This window comes from Bombyx mandarina, chromosome 23, assembly GCF_030267445.1.
Source record: "Bombyx mandarina strain Sakado chromosome 23, ASM3026744v2".
NCBI lineage: Eukaryota > Metazoa > Arthropoda > Insecta > Lepidoptera > Bombycidae > Bombyx > Bombyx mandarina.
The window spans coordinates 16,399,905-16,416,801 of NC_143229.1; the positions used below are offsets into that span (position 1 = coordinate 16,399,905).

At 38.5% G+C, this 16,897-nt stretch overlaps 2 protein-coding genes across 3 annotated transcripts in view; both read right to left on the reverse strand.

The window, feature by feature from the left end:
• ACC (acetyl-CoA carboxylase) overlaps nucleotides 1–6,483 on the reverse strand; it is a 59,918-nt gene extending 53,435 nt beyond the window's left edge. The window contains exons 1-7 of one of the 2 annotated variants that reach the window (XM_028179099.2): nucleotides 6,280–6,483; nucleotides 4,570–4,687; nucleotides 4,107–4,214; nucleotides 3,662–3,802; nucleotides 2,972–3,151; nucleotides 1,327–1,434; nucleotides 770–864 (exon numbers count right to left, since the gene is read on the reverse strand). In XM_028179099.2, coding sequence (XP_028034900.2) covers nucleotides 770–864; nucleotides 1,327–1,434; nucleotides 2,972–3,146 — 378 coding nt within the window. In that variant the 5' untranslated portion in view covers nucleotides 3,147–3,151; nucleotides 3,662–3,802; nucleotides 4,107–4,214; nucleotides 4,570–4,687; nucleotides 6,280–6,483. Of the gene's footprint in view, nucleotides 1–769; nucleotides 865–1,326; nucleotides 1,435–2,971; nucleotides 3,152–3,661; nucleotides 3,803–4,106; nucleotides 4,215–4,569; nucleotides 4,688–6,279 lie in introns of those variants that run through there. The other variant, XM_089737644.1, reaches the window with a different exon arrangement.
• Nucleotides 3,346–5,195, reverse strand: LOC149500228 (acetyl-CoA carboxylase 1-like). The gene is made up of 5 exons (XM_089737668.1): nucleotides 5,179–5,195; nucleotides 4,570–4,687; nucleotides 4,107–4,214; nucleotides 3,662–3,802; nucleotides 3,346–3,363 (listed from the first exon to the last, which is right to left on the reverse strand). Exons 1-5 carry the CDS (start codon nucleotides 5,193–5,195, stop codon nucleotides 3,346–3,348), a joined length of 402 nt encoding a protein of 133 aa, XP_089593794.1.
• Nucleotides 6,484–16,897: the final 10,414 nt, after the last annotated feature.

Sequence of the window (16,897 nt, forward strand, 5' to 3'; positions counted from 1 at the left end):
ATTAAGAATATATTTTAAAATAAGACATGACTTAAAGGTCTTAGTTACCAGGTCATAAAATCCCTTAAAAACAATATACAAATTGCTTCTAATATAATGTTATACTTTGGGAGGTGTTAAAGGAAAACGTCTTCTTGCATGTATTCCATTTTAATTATCACGTTAATCCTAGTTTACAATTATGAAGAAGCCATGTTTCTGGGTGGTCCGCCTTATTAGGGGACATACGAGATTACACCTATTAATTATGTTATATACTAAGTACTATTCTAATACTATGCCATGCTATGCTATAATATATAAGTATACACACTTCACAAATTCAAATTAGGTATTAGTTATATCTAGTGTATTTTTTTATGATTGAAAGATTACTGGTGGCCCGGAGGCCTTTGCAGTTTCACCAGGGCAGATGGCCAGCAATGGCTCAACCAGGAGGGGTGGAATTTGCTAACAACTGCCCGAGCGCCTCTGAAGGAGAGACCTAACAACTCAAGAGCAATTGCTTGCTTGCTTCGCGAATGAATCTACTACCGGATCGGAATCGCGACCCGCTGAGAAGATCCGGCGCGAAACTCAGCGGGCTGACATATATCTAGTGTCTCATTCTAATGCGAGCGTAGCTTATACTATCTTTCCGTTTGAATACCACAATTCATTTATTATTTGTGATGACTAACAAAGCCGCAATATAAGCGGCAAGGTCGTTGACCCCGGGCATCAGCTGATTTATTTGCTTTACAAGTCGCTTCACTGAGACCATACGGACCTGTCTAAACATGTTGTTGAAGTCATCCGGATTCTCGACTTTCCTTATACCCTTGCCGCCGCCGCCTTCCGACGCCTTGATCATAACGGGGAATCCTGCGCAAATCGAGAATCAAACGTAAGTAAATGTAAATATAGACTTGTGTCTACTGCAACCCTTTGAATTTGAGATAATATTTCTTGAAGATAGGCTTTAGCAATTTCTTCTGACATTTTCTCCTTAAATTTTTATTATTGCTTAGATGGATGGACAAGTTCACAGTCCATTTGATATCATGGTCACTGGTATTAAAGTAGCTTTTACAGTGCAACGCCTGCCCCACCCTTCAAACCGAAACGCATTACTACTTCGCGGTAGAAATAGGCAGGGTGGCGGTACCTACCCGTACGGACTCACAAGACGTCCTAACACCAGTATTACTTCTCATCATTCATGCGATGAACAAATTTGTTCACTCGGTGTCTGTTCAATTTCTTATAGGATGTAATCATATGCACAGCCTAGTTTCTCGTATACTGTCAGCGATAACCTGATCTTTATCTTAAATTAGTTCTTACCAATTTTCTGTGCAGCCTGCAGCCCGTGCTCCGGTGAGGACACGCAGCCCTTCGAGAACAGCTCCGATGATATCTTTATCTTCTTCGAATTGTATTCGGCCTTCAGTTCTGTCGAACGGAAATAATTCGCACGGCTAATAATAGACCGACTGACAACTATAATTAAAATTCAAAGCGAGTTAAGCATCTAGATTTATTACAAAACCATTTATGTACCAATTTCAGAGTTTTTAATTGTTATTCTAGATGGAGAAACTGTTATGTTTGCCTCTTTAAGTCGTGTAACAAGACTTTATGGAGGGTAGAGGTAAGGAGCAGCATATTGTATAGGGAACTAATTGAAAATGTGTCCGACTGCACACATCAAGTTGTTGTTGGAAGACTCACCGAAATAGCGCTAGTGTAGGAAGTGGAAACGATATGAATACAGCGGTATAATTAATTAAATCTTACAAGTTGTAAATGATAAAACGCTTTTCCGGTTTCCTCACAATTTACTTTTGTGTTTGGTTTGTCTATTATTTGAATTGAGTTTTGTCTATTATGTGTGTGAATAGTGCTAAGCGTGTGATTTTTTTTTTGTGATACCACCTGAAGTGAATTTTGTTATTCTTGATGTCTCGATCACTACACTAATAATGTTATTAACTAGTGTCCGTCCAATATCCGAAATTCGACTGTAATCAGTGACACCTCAAGGCTTAGTTTCATTTTAATGCATCACATTTTCTCATTAGTTGCTACAGAACATGATACAACACAACTTTTTTTTTTATTGCCCTTGTAGGCAGACGAGCATACGGCCCACCTGATGGTGAGTGGTTACCGTCGCCCATGGACTTCAGCAATGCTAGGGGCAGAGCCAAGCCGCTGCCTACCGCTTAATACTCTCCACAAGCCTCGTTTGAAGAAGGACATGTCATAGCGCTCGGGAAACACCGTGGAGGGGAGCTCATTCCATAGCCGGATGGTACGTGGCAAAAAAGATCTCTGGAAACGCACCGTGGATGACCGCAGTGGCTCCAGGTAGTATGGATGAACTCTACTCCGGTGGCGGGCGATGCGATGGTAAAAACGAGATGCCGGTATCATCTCGAACAATTCCTCAGAGCACTCCCCATGGAACATACGGTACAAAATACAGAGAGATACGTCCCTCCGCAGACCCAGAGGTTCCAAACGATCCGTGAGAATGGGATTATCGACAATCCGAACGGCCCTCCTCTGTATGGAGTTGTGAATCTGGTTAACGTCATTTTCACCATAACGTAGCGTATATACAAGTTCCGAACGTTCGGACCCTCAGTTTACGAAATAAGTTCCCCCGGTGGATGTGGAAGATTTTCCCTTTGTTGTTACTCTAAAAGTTCTATTGTTGACATTTGAAAATGAACTCTGATAGTTAGAAAAACAAAAACATGTGAGAGAATCACAAACTCAGCAGAGAACTGTATGTAAAGGTATTTTTATTATTATTTAGAGTTGATTGAAATATAAATAACACAGTTTATGTATTTAAAGAAACATTAAAATGGAAATAAAATTGCATAATGTTCCTAGACATTACGGTAGATGCTACCCATACACGGATCACCCATACATACCATACCCTAATAATACAATTAATTGAAGTGATTTAACTTACTGCTTCCGCTCCAAGGTAGGGTAGGTATGTCCGCCGTCTGAGCCACAATGGATGATGCGATTTTGTCTCCAAGCGCCCACATGGCCTTCTCCGGGGGCCTATGAACACAACCCCGGCTCGGTGCAACAGCTCCGGCAACTTGGGGTTCTCGGAAGCGTGACCCCACCCAGCCCATACGGCCTGGAAAACCATGGATACGATTGATTATACAGCGAGCCACTATGCTTCTGCATTTTAAGCTGAGTATATAGCATCGCTTTGTGCTTAATTAAACTTGCACATTTTTCAAAGGAGTAATGACAATGCAATAATTTTATATATCAAGTCATAACAATCAGATGAAGGTAACTAGAATAATGGAATTATTAGTGGTTTCAATCAGATGAAGGTAACTAGAATAATGGAATTATTAGTGGTTTTTTTTAAAGTATTTAAGCCATATTTACTTTAAATACCAGATCTAAATAATTTTGGCTCTTTTTGCATAAGGCATAAAGTCTTCATTATATTATGTCTTTTCCAGCCTTCAAACCAAATCTTTGTATCACGGTTGACGTTGACAGAGTTGTGGAGTATGCTCCAAAACACCCTCATCATCATCAGCCCGCAGTCGTCCACTGCTGGGCATAGGCCTGTCCCAATCCACACCACAAACACACAAACACCCAACCACCAATAAAAACAACATACCTGAACTTGTGTTCTAACTGCTATATCAACGATAAGCTCCACATTGGCATAATTGTTATTGTTCGATCCACCAGGCACTGGCACATAATGATCAGCCATCTTTATGTATTCTGCGTTTGCTTTCAGATCTTCCGGGGTCACCTGGTAACAAAATTGTTCTGTACTTTTTTGTGCTTGTTGTGGAGATGAGTTTACGGCATCATGATGTTACTTGCTTTGGGAAACCCATAGATTTTAAATTACACGAACTTTGAGAAGTTAGAACAAAGTCTGAATTATATATATATATATTTTTTTTTTATTGCCCTTGCAGGCAGACGACCACACGGCGTGACACGGCCCACCTGATGGTGAGCGGTTACCGTCGCCCATGGACTTCAGCAATGCTAGGGGCAGAGCCAAGCCGCTGCCTACAAATGATCCATATTATTTGAATATTACTTACCATAACCACAAATCTCACAGCCCGTTCGTTCTTGAACATCTCGTAGGACCATCTTCGAATTGAACGCATGCATTTTACAGCACCAATACCGTTATTAGCTATCAATATCTGTAAAATAACAATTATATATATTACATTGTTTATTATTCTGTATAACTACTCCTGTTGTCTACTGAAGATACCACTTACTTACTACTGTCTATACTATAGGTAATAGTATTGTAAACAATATGTTTCCTAATTAAAACCTTCCTGAGTAGCTACTCTGATTTCCGAACCGAAGATCGAAGCTTTTACAGTCGGTGATTGTCTATCATTATTTAGCGATAATATATTAAATAACCCTAGTTTTTGTTGGAAGTCGAAGCAAAAGACCGAAAGTTCTACTTGATCATATGTCCCGTCGAATTTGGCATTACTCAGGGTATATACAAACTCAAAATGTATACAAACAAATTCTTACTTTATTTATTGGCTTTGTACCCTGGAACCGTCTCACAAACTCTTCTGGAGTGGCAACTGTAAAATCCTTTTCTTGGAAACGCTGACTGTGCACCACTGTTCCTTGGGACATAGATGGCCTGTCGATATTTAATGAATGTTATTACCTCGGAAGAATGTGGTTTATCTGATTAATGTAATTAGTTACAGAATGTTATATCTCACTATATTTCAATACTTTTAAGACGTATTTTATGTTCATTACATTAAGCAGACAAGTTGCAATTAGTGGTTCTGTAGAAGGTAAAACATAGTATTTTTTCCTTATCACTTGACTTACAACCACTTTGAGGAATGGCTTAAAAATCATAATAATAACAGTTATTTTAACCACCAAAACAAATTCATAATAATATTTAAAAAGCTACAATATGCCTTACTGCCAGTTAAAATGCCTTTAAAGTTTAGTTTTTCAGCTTAAGCTAATCAGCAGCAATCATCAAAATAAATAAAAGAAAATAATTTTAGTACAAAAACTTTGAAGTTTCTTACTGAAAAACAATAATCATTCAATTATAATTTTTAATGTTCACATTGTTCTTATTCTATGACATCTCACATGCTTTAATACATTTCATCTTGATTCATTTTTGGTGAAACCAGCACAACCTCTCGTGGTCACTAGCAGTAGGTAGACAAAAAGAAATAATTAAGTGGTTTTTGTTTAGATTGCCTACAAAAATAGTGCATACAGGTTTTTTTTATTGCCCATGTAGGCATACGGCCTACCTGATGGTTACCGTCGCCCATGGACTTCAGCAATGCCAGAGGCAAAGCCAAGCCGCTGCCTACCGGATCAGTACATGTTGCAATTTTCCTTGATACCAACGAATGTAAGCAAAACTAACTGCATACTATTATTATATTTTTCAAGAAAAAATAAAAGATACCCTCAGCTGAAAATGTTACAGGTGTTAACTCCACTCATGCATTTATGGTGTGTACAACAATACATTCTGCACACATATTAATAATAATAATACATTATATTTTATATGGTATATCCTGCAACAACTCAGTAAGTTGATTTTAATCGTGGATTTTAAGACTGTTAATTTGGGTAATTGAAAATCTTAACTTATTTTAGAATTAAGTAGGTATTCCACTTTTTTAAATATAATACATTCTACCTAATTTATAACTAAAAAGACAATAATAATACTTATTCTAATAGAAGTTACAAACACTGGTTATTGACCAGAGCAAATAAAACCTATCTGCCATTAAATTTAAATGTAATCTAACACCTACGTCATACTTATGTATGTATGTATATTATAAAATTAAATCCTAAAAAATATGTGTAATCTTTTCATTTAACTGCGAAATTAGTTGAAAAGGGTAAGTACCTATAGTTAATGTGTTCTTAATAATAAAAACAGTATAACATTATCGTGTCATAAAAAAAAATTAATTTGGTACCTGTAAAGCGAGGGTTACTTAATAATTCACTAAGAATGTTATTAGAAAACGTCTTTTATAACAGTAAAAAGTGAAAACGTAGCGACACACTTTGTACGTGTTTTAACCAATTTGCCATTTATTTTTCACTTTAATATTTATTTAAAACTAAAGAAAGACATTTTATGTACGCATTGGCAATGTTACAAAATTAATTTACTAGTAAAATGTAATTAAAATAGTTTCCGATTAAAAGTAAATTTTCTCTAACCTGTATGGCGTATCAGAATACAGTCCGTTCATTGAATTATACATTTTATTTAAAAAATTAAACACACACACAACTGACACAAGTCACGTTAATTCTGTTTATAAATATTTTTATATTAATCTTTATTTATGAATCATGAGAAAAAAAAAACATTACTTGCGCCCGTAGTAGCAAGCGAATGTTTTTAATTATTTTGACGTACAAAAACCCAACCAAAGTACCCGCGTGATGATCGTACGATCGCACTATCTTGGTCCCTCTCATAAGTTAAGCAGCATTAGAGCGAGATCACTATATATCCTTATGTGCCAATCTGAGGAAATTGCAATGAGGTTTGCAACAGAAACCGTTTGGAATTCTCAATAAATAGTGTTGGGTCAAGCTCGATCGATAATAAACATGTGAAATGACACAATTAACGTTCGCAGCTGATGCAAAATATCAGTTCGTAATTATAGCTACATAATCAATTGCAAATGCTGATGTGTTTATAAACATTAAATAGATAAAATAAAATAACTTAAGTAGGGATTGAATGATAGCGAACTTATCTATCGATTCTTGAGGCTTTTAAGTCTATGCTACCATTGTGTTTTAGAACTGTGAGTTTCTAGGTTGTGTTTACAATCTAAGAATTTGTTTTTGGGTATACATATTTCATTTACGGCTAAACTCTGCTGCCGTAAGTCAAGCGATGACAGACTTCTATGAGAATACTATCATGCAGAACCAAGGCATGGTAGAGAAAAAGCTTTACGATACAGTTTATAATAAATTTCACTCCCTTTTCCTGATCCCAAAGTATTTCAGGCTTCTTCGTATATTCATTTCATCGGGAAAGGGACTGAATATAACGACGTCGTATCTGTTCTACACATTCTAGATAAACTTTACAAATAAGCAACTAGTAAGATAAAGGACTGTGAAAAACCCCATTCTCCGACCCAAACAGTTAACAGCGCCATCAAGGCGGGCTTTAGATAACCCACCGACAGAGGACCCGTTTTTTAGACCGAGATGCTTACAGTCCCAGTACAGATTAGGGCATAAACAGGGTAACGCTAACGATGGTATTATCGCCCTAGACACGTCATTTCGGATCCTCCCGATCCATTAACGGTGCTTTTAGGTACCTCAAGCACCGGTCACCGTCCTTGCCGAGCCCGTGGCTTGCGACGAAGGGCTCGACGAGTAAATCAACCCATAGACACAGCCCACTGAGTTTCTCGCCGGATCTTCTCAGTGGGTCGCGTTTCCGATCCTGTGGTAGATTCTGCGAAGCACTGCTTTTGCTATGGCCAGTATTAGTAACACTCCCGGTTTGAGCCCCGTGAGCTCACCTACACGACAAGGAGAAGCTGAAATAGCCTCTCTAGGCTAACAGCATAGGTATGGAAAGAAAGTTACACTACCACTCGAGTTCTTGACCTCAATTTATAAAAAGTAACTACAATTATTTAATTGTGGTTTTATTAGTGTTATCGTATCAGGAATAAGCAGCACTACGAGAACGCGATTATATAACTTACCATAGACACACCAAATATTAATTAGGTTCATGTGGTTCATAGATAATGCACTAAATATTATATAGTTTCAATGCAAATATTGATGGCATCTCCGGAAATTCTTGATTTTAAATAAGGTACAATAAGAAAAAATACTCATTTGTTGTCAATCATCTATAACAAATAAGCTTGTAATATGGGACGACTGACTTCATACATTACATGCTAGTGAAATTTTGTATAATTCAAACGGGTCATTGTACGTTAGCTTACAGAAGTTAGAAGGCGTTCAAAGTTCAGTATCGCGAGGTAATCTACCCAACTGGTCAAATAAATAAAAAATTTAGCTCCGATGCACGATTATTTAACATTATTATTATTATTATTTTTTTTATTTTTATTTATTTAACACTAAATAATAATGACTTACAGTTAACAGGTGACAGACTGCGTAATTATAATCTAGGAGTTATTCACGTTCCAATTTGCACTGATAAGTTTATTAGGTACCTACTTGTAATGCATAACAAAATCCCGCGTAAAATGAGAAAATCGCTAGTTTCCCGCGCATTTCATAAATGAAATGCCGTTAAGACGTGATTAGTTTATTTAATGAAAAATGAAACAAACAACGATCATCTTTGACGAACCTGTCTTTTTGTACGACGATATGTCATTGTCGTCCTAGGTTCTTTTTTGTTTCATCTTAATAACTAAAAGTGATTTTAATCCTTTTTCTTATTCAATCCGCATAGTAAAATCAAGTAGGTACTTAGATGCATTATTATAACTAACGAACAGTTGAGTTTACTTGATAATCCATATTTTGCAAGTCATGTACCTACTTAATGATAGATTTACTTGAATACTAACATAGTCCTTGTTATTTGTAATATTAACACTATGAGATTATGATGTTTTGAAGAAGATTTTTATTTTATTATTTATTTATTTATTAATGATAGATAAACAAGGTGCAAGGTTTTGTTTTTTGTTCAACAGACATTACAAGTAAAACCTTGATAAATTGGTACAAAAAAGTAGCCGGACGGACTATAATAACGCAATAAGGTGACGCAGTAGATAATTAGTTTCGTTGAGTATGGAAGCGATAAGGAACATTATTGTCTGCGTCGTTTTTATATTTTTTTTTACTCTTGTAGACGTCGTGGCCTAAATGATAAGACGCCAGGTATCAAGCCATCGACTCTGCCAATGTCTGAATCCCGCGGGCGGGTACTAATTTTTCTGATAAAATACGTACTTAACAAAATATGTTCACATAAGACTTCCACGGTGAAGGAATAACATCGTGTAATAAAAATCGAACACGAAACAGCTACAGTTTGCGTGCTACTAGTAGGGGTCTTGTGAGTCCGCACGGGTAGCTAGCTACCCGCCACCCTGCCTATTTCTGCCGTGAAGCAGTAATGCATTACGGTTCGAAGGGCGGGGCTGCTGTTGTACAGTAAAACTGAGACTTAGAACTCATGTCACAAGCTAAGCGGCGGCGTTTACGTACATTAATGCTTGGCTCCGGTAACACTATATGGGCTGTGAGCTGCTCTACCCACTGAAGCCATGAAAAAATTAGTGCCGCGGTCAGTAACGGTCTCAGTGTGCTTACTGCGAGTTTTTTAACGTTCTCGATAACGTAAGAGTTAACTTAAATTTGTATGCAGTCGGAACGTTTGCCTACGTTTGCCGCTAGGGGCACTGTTCCAACTGCATAGAAATTTGAGTTATGATTCTATCACCGGATCGGAATGGCGACCTACTAAGACGATCCGGCGAGAAACTCAGTGGGTTGTAACTATAGGCCACCCATGGTTATACCTATCAGGCCCTTGACAGACTTACATAGTCTCCAGCGACACTATTCTACTTAACCTTAACACATAATTTTATTTAAAAAAAAAACCAAGTTCACTCACATGGATAACCAGTTTCATAAGAAAAAAAAAACATATTATGTTTTAATTAATTATTGAAACATCAATCATTAGTTCAATCAGAGTGTTTATTTATAAAATCATTATAATGCCATTAAGGATCGGCAACGAACACGGTGTTCCGAATTATTGAGGTATTTTTGTTCCGCAATAAGAAATCAAAGCAGAAATACTATTGTTTCTTAGCTCGACTATTGTTACTGGCAATGAATTATGGTGACGTTCAGCCTATTTACCTTCAGATGGTGCCTTCTCCATCATCAGAGACCGATCATTAATTTAAGGTAATAACGTTAATATGCATTTTTTTCGGACTGAAGGCCGCACCTAGGAGGTTCGTCGGGTATGCGAGACTTGACAGATCTGCAGATGTTGGGAGCAAACCGCGGGTCCAAGGATATTTTAGGGTCTTACCTACCAAACGACTCCACTAATGTAAATTTGCTTAGCTTATCAGATGTTCTAGGAAAATCTATACCCGGATACACTTCACACAAGATCTATATCGCGTGTCGACTTTTCCAAGATCATTATTAATTTTAGTTTCACATAACTATCACGCCTTTTTATTTTTATTGCTAAGATTGATGGACGAACTCACGACTCACCTGGTCACCGGAGCCCATAGACATTTGCAACGTAAATGCGGCCACCCACCTTGAGACATGAACTTTAAATCTCAGTTATACAGTGCATCGACTACCCCGCCCGTCAAACCTAATGCACCACAACAGACCTAGGCAGGGTGTTAAAAGACCGCCAGTAATTACGCATGTATTTTTTTCGGGTTTGATTTGACCAAGTTGTTATTCCTTCACCGTGAAAATCAATCGTGAACATTTGCTTCGTATGTATTTCATTTGAAAAATTGGTACCCACCTGCAGGATTCGAAAACCGGCCCAGTCGTCTAGCTTTAAACGAATGCACCGGGCGTCTTATCCCGCAGGCCACAACGACTTAAATGCCTGACTGAGATGTTCGATCTTGGGCTTTCTTATGCCGCGTTGCATAGACGATGGATTACACAGCCCTATCTATTGTGATGCTACGAATAGAAAATGCGACGCTTCTACATTATCTAGTTTCGACTTAAAGCGTAGGATAGCCGTTGTCGTCCGAGATTACGGCGCAGTTATCTGCATCATCAACGTTTTCTCGTCATTTCGGATCCTCCCGATCCACTAACGGTGCTTTTAGGTACCTCAAGCAATGAGCGTAGCGGTTCTAGATAGCAGGCTTGTTCTTGTTCGAATCCTGTCCTACTTCATTATCTCAATATTTATCTCGAGGGGTGAAAGCGGTGAAAGGTCGCATCATTTTTTTTTCTATTGTTTAGATAGGTGGAAGAGCTCACAGCCTACCTGATTTTAAGTGGCCACTGGAGCCCATAGACATCTACAACGTAAATGCGCCACCCACCTTGAGATATCAGTTCTAAGGTCTCAGTATGGTTACAACGGCTGCGCCATCCTTCAAACCGACACGCATTACTGCTTCACGGCAGAGATAGGCAGGGCGTTGTTACCTACCCGTGCGGACTCTTAAGAGGTCCTACCACCAGTAATAAAGCCAAAGTCGCTTAAACGATTCGGATTTTGGCTTAATACACAACATTTACCTTTATGATTAAAAGCGCGCTTTATTTGGTATTAGCATAAAGAATTCGATGTTTTTAATTGAGCTTCAATTAAATTAACTCCATTCAAATAGCTGAAGATTTTTTTTTGTTATGATATTTTTTCGAAATTTTACCCCCTGTAAAGTTGCCAAAATTTCGCTTAAGCTTTTGCACCCCTCGATATAATTCGTCTGTCCGGCTGTATGTTAGTGAACTCCTCTTGAACGGCTGAACCGATTTTGATTAAAAAGATTCACAAACCGATTAGCTACAAAAAATATAATAAATAATATTTTTTTAATAATAAAAGTTTGAAACTTTCGGATTTAAGACTGTTGTGTACAGAAAGTATGTTGGGTTCGCTAGGGAAACGTTTAAGTTTATATTAAAAAGCTAATCTTTAAGAATTCATACATTACCAATTTTTTCCATCTCTCATTTCAGACCTGCACGTTGAATAAAGGTTGTTTATTAATGTAATTATTCGAGAAAATACTATTACTACTGCTCTCCTTAGATTTTAGCCACGGCGACCACTTCAACTTTAATTGTCACGGTGTGCTCGTGTGTGGTCAATATAGCCGATCTTTCGTCATTACGGATCCTCCCAGTCCATTAACGGTGCTTTTAGGTACCTCAAGCACCGGTCACCCTCGTCGAACCCGTCGCTTGCGACAAAGAGCTCGACGAGTAAATTTGCCCATAAACAGCCCAGTGGCTTTCTCGCCGGGTCAGAGGGTCGCGTTTCCTATCCGGTGGTAGATTCTGCGAAGCGCTGCTCTTGCTAGGGCCAGTGCCAGCAACACCTCCAGTTTGAGCCCCGAGAGCTCACCTACACGCTATGGTAAAGCTGAAATAGCCTCTCAAGGCTATCAGCATAGGTAGGAAAAAAAATAGCCGATCTTATTCCTAAGCGCTCGTGCACAATTGCAGACAGGCGAGTACACCGTTATAATAGTTGTAAGAGGGAAAAATCTAACTATGTAAATGGCTTTGCAATATACTAAATTGACGTCACACCTTACTATGCTCGCAGTGCATACCGGAACATAGCTTCAAACACAAACCAACGCCGTGTTTGTTAAGAGCCATAAAAGTGTTTTTTATAATTTTTGTAAACATTGTATACAGTAGACTTTGTCGGAAATATAATAAACAGCTCTGTAATTAAGTAGATATTATGACATTTGTTGCAATAACATTTGCCCGTGAATTCCATTCGAACATCCATAATAGCGTTGAGGTCAAATTATCGATAACAGATGATGACAGACATTTTCAAGTAGAATCAAGTCTCAGAATTATCTAAAAAACAAACAAGGCTTCTGATACGTATAAATTTGGTTTCAACGTTGATCGGTAATCTATTAAATAATCGAACACAAATGACGATATGGGCTATATCAGGATATCGTTGCTTGAAAGGCAAGCGTGACTAAGCGACAATCCGTGAACTTTACAGTAGACTAATTTAAAGTTGAAATACCTGAAAACAAATTTTATTTTAACGAATCTAGCTGTAGTAGAATCTAGCTAGTAGCTGTAGGATTGAAATGATTTTAATAGACCTAGAAATATATATTTTTTGCGCATCGAATATGGTTATTGCCTATCATTTATGTACAAAGCAGTTATTGTCGCTTAGTCACGTTTGCCTTTCAAGTGTTTATATGGATATATCAGGTAGGCCCGAATGCTCGTCTGCCTACAAGGGCAATAAAAAAAAGAACATTTATGAACACGAGAGATAATAATCTGTGTTAATGCGCGCGCCATTTTTAAATTTAGGTCATTGTTTACTCCCGTTGAATGCATATTAAGGATTGCTTTACAATATAATTAAATCGTGCATAATTCATTAAGATATTAGTTAAAAGCATTTATTGCGGGCTGTCAAATTAAAATTGAAGTGCCTTTAAGACGATATTTTTACGTAAATTCGACGGTCATGTCATTTTTTCCCGCTGAAAAATTTTGTAATAGCTAATATAAATTGTTGGCAGCATCATACCTACCTACCTACAGTAGCTACAGATAAAGGCTTTTCGTTATTACGACAGAGAATTATTCTAATTTAGCATTCGATTATTGTTTTACAAGATTAGATAGGCAATCTTAAACACGAAACAGTATCTTTATTGAAACTTTTAAGTATTATCGATTTTTTTTTTCGTTAATGATTACTTTGCATATTAAAAATACTTTGCAGATAAATGACATTGACAAATTTAATCAGTAATTCTTTATGATTTCTTTACTTTTCTTAAAATAACACTAAATTGAAATCAAATCATTTTTTTTTATAATACAATGCCTTGTTTTAGAAGGATAGCTGGTAGGAGAATACTGCTGGCCAGGCGGATTTTCCGGTTTTGCCGGGTCAGGTGAACATGCATTTTTTTTTTTTTTTTTTTTATTGCCTTTGTAGGCAGACGGGCTTACGGCCCACCTGATGGTGAGTGGTTACCGTCGCTCATGGACTTCAGCAATGCCAGGGGCAGAGCCAAGCCGCTGCCTACCGCTTAATACTCTCCACAAGCCTCGTTTGAAGAAGGACATGTCATAGCGCTCGGGAAGCACCGTGGAGGGGAGCTCATTCCATAGCCGGATGGTACGTGGCAAAAAAGATCTCTGGAAACGCACTGTGGATGATCGCAGTGGCTCCAGGTAGTATGGATGAACTCTACTCCGGTGGCGGGCGGTGCGATGGTAAAAACGAGATGCTGGTATCATCTCGAACAATTCCTCAGAGCACTCCCCATGGAACATACGGTACAAAATACAGAGGGAACCGAAGTCCCTCCGCAGACCCAGAGGCTCCAAACGATCCGAGAGAATGGGATTATCGACAATCCGAGCGGCCCTCCTCTGTATGGAGTCAAATGGAAGAAGCTGGTATTTGGGAGCCCCAGCCCAGAGATGGGAGCAGTACTCCATGCGAGGCCGGACTTGTGCTTTATAAAGCAAAAGTCTTTGTCCAGGCGTGAAGTACCGCTTCGCTCTGTTGAGGACTCCCAGCATTTTGGACGCCAACTTGGCTTTGCCTTCCAAATGACTCCGAAACTGGACATCGCTCGAAATGTCGACCCCAAGTATCCCGATACTCTCGGAAGGTTGCAGGGATACTCCTTGGAATTGCGGCGCCATGACAAAGGGGTCCTTCTTCGCAGTGAACGCGCAAACTTGTGTCTTTATCGGGTTGAATTGAACCAAGTTCAATTCACCCCATTCGGAGACTCGCCCCAGAGAGTTCTCCACTTCAGACACAAGTTTTGATCGTCTCTCTTGCACCACGCATGGTCTCAGCTCAGAGGTAGGATTATGTTAACAGCTGCCCGAGTGCCTCGAAACAAGAGCTGGCATCTCAAGGGTAGTTGTTTCGTGAATACAACCAAAATGCCATTACCTTACTTATTGAATGTCAAATTTCATCATGTCAACTGTACTAGTTATATAAGAGCCATAGGGTTAGAACCGACGGAGGAAACTTCCAATTTATTTTTTATGTTTGTGAGATTACTGGTGGCCCGGAGGCCTTTGCAGGTTTATCAGGGCAGGTGGACGAGCAAGGGCTCAGCCAGGATGGGTGGGATTTGCTAACAGCTACCCGAGCGCCTCCAAACGAGACCTAACAACTCAAGAGTAGTTGCTTCGCGAATGAATCTACTACCGGATCGGAATCGCGACCCGCTAAAAAGAACCGGCGAGAAACTCAGCGGCCTGATGCTTAGGTGAGGTTGCATGTCGAACTCTTTGCCGAGTTCGACGAGTACGGTTACCGAGGGCTTCCAATTTCATCCACTTTTAATTACTCTTTTCCTCTTTTAAATGCACATTAAGAATTACATTACAAAACATTAATAAAAAGGAGCGGTGCTAACCTTTAGTTCTTATCTCATTTGTTAAGTAAACTTGCTATTCGTAAAGTATTACGGATAAATACCTAATCATTAGATGCGATGACATTTTAGAAAACGAAAACCGGTAGGCAGTCAATCGCACATCCGCTAATTCATTAATGAATTAAATACCTACGTTATTGTAGAGTAATTAATTTCTATGTTCCATTGCTATTCCACGCTTTGGTTTACATAGCAAGGCATAGACAGCCAGCTAGTTTCGGCGAACGAATCAAAAATCTGAAGATGAATTCGAAGATATATCCGACGTTCAACTGAAACGCACTACAATTTACAGCCCTGGCTTCTACCATATTTGACGCCGTCTTCACCATTATCGTCACAAATCCCACGCTTGTCTCTAGACGCGACAGCCTCGTTTGAAGTTCGGCGTCGCTCGCGCTAACTCCTATAAGGAATCACTACATAGTTTAAAACAAAGTCGCTTTCTCTGTCCCTATATCTGTCTGTCCCTATGTATGCTTAAATCTTTAAAACTACGCAACGGATTTTGATGCGGTTTTTTTTAATAGATAGATTGATTGAAGAGGAAGATTTATATGTATAATAACATCCATTAAATAGTGGAGAAATCAATAATACATTACAGTTTCCGAAGCGAAGCGAGGGCGGGTCGCTAGTTTCATATAATAATAAACAAAGTCATTACTACGAACGCAAGCAAGCGACAAAATGTTTTGTTTTCATTATGTAATACGCGCTGGATTTCCTTATCTAGATGAATGTTATTGAGCATAAAACACGCCAGATACGTACCTAACTGATTAATTTAATAAAATTAGTGGCTCCAGGGTCGACCCACGACTGCATGCCTTCATGCTCATTAGGTCTGGTTAAGTAATAGACGTTTATCTAAACACGGCTGTTGTGTGTGTGCGCCATGTAAATAATTTATAGTTCAATGTCAATATAATTTTTCCTCTTGTTCAATCGTCATTTATCCGATCCGAATTAGGCAGAAGGTTTTATTTAAAATCGTTCTAGATTGAACTGGTTTATTATTATCCGTTCAATGTTCGAATATCGATTCAGACTATTTTCAAATTAGGTTTTATTTTGAAGAGAAAAAAAAGTATTGCGAATTCCGAAAATTTTTGTTTATCAGTTATATCTGTGACACGATGACTCCTTAATGAGTTAAAGAAATATGTTGACAAACAATAGTTAAGAGGTCATCTTTGGGCTTGCAGTTCGCTTCCAACATCTGCGGACCGTCAATACTCACTTAGCGCGCGCTCTAGACTAGAAAATTTAAAACAATAGCGAATAAATAAATAACCGGGAACAAATCACTAACGGTCGTTCGGCCCCAAATTATTTCTTACTTAATTACGCCCATTTCTACCGTGAAGCAGTTGCGTTTCGGCTTGAAGGGTGGGGTAGTCGTTGTAACTATACTTGAGAACTTAGAACTTATATCTCAAGGTGGGTGGCGCATTTACGTTGTAGATGTCTACTTAAAATCAGGTGGGCTGTGAGCTCGTCAATCCATCTAAGCAATAAAAAAAAAGTTTTAGGATTCTCTGTATTATGGGTACAGCCTTGAGAGGCTATTTCAGATTTACCCTAACGTGTAGGTAAGCTCTCGGGGCCAAACCGGAATGTTGCTAACACTGGTC

Coding starts and splice junctions, on each gene's coding strand:
- LOC149500228 (XM_089737668.1), bottom strand. Junction 4,215..4,569: donor GTACAAAGCCAATAAATAAA/GTAAGAATTTGT, acceptor GTTATTTTACAG/ATATTGATAGCTAATAACGG. Junction 3,803..4,106: donor CTGTGAGATTTGTGGTTATG/GTAAGTAATATT, acceptor TTTTGTTACCAG/GTGACCCCGGAAGATCTGAA.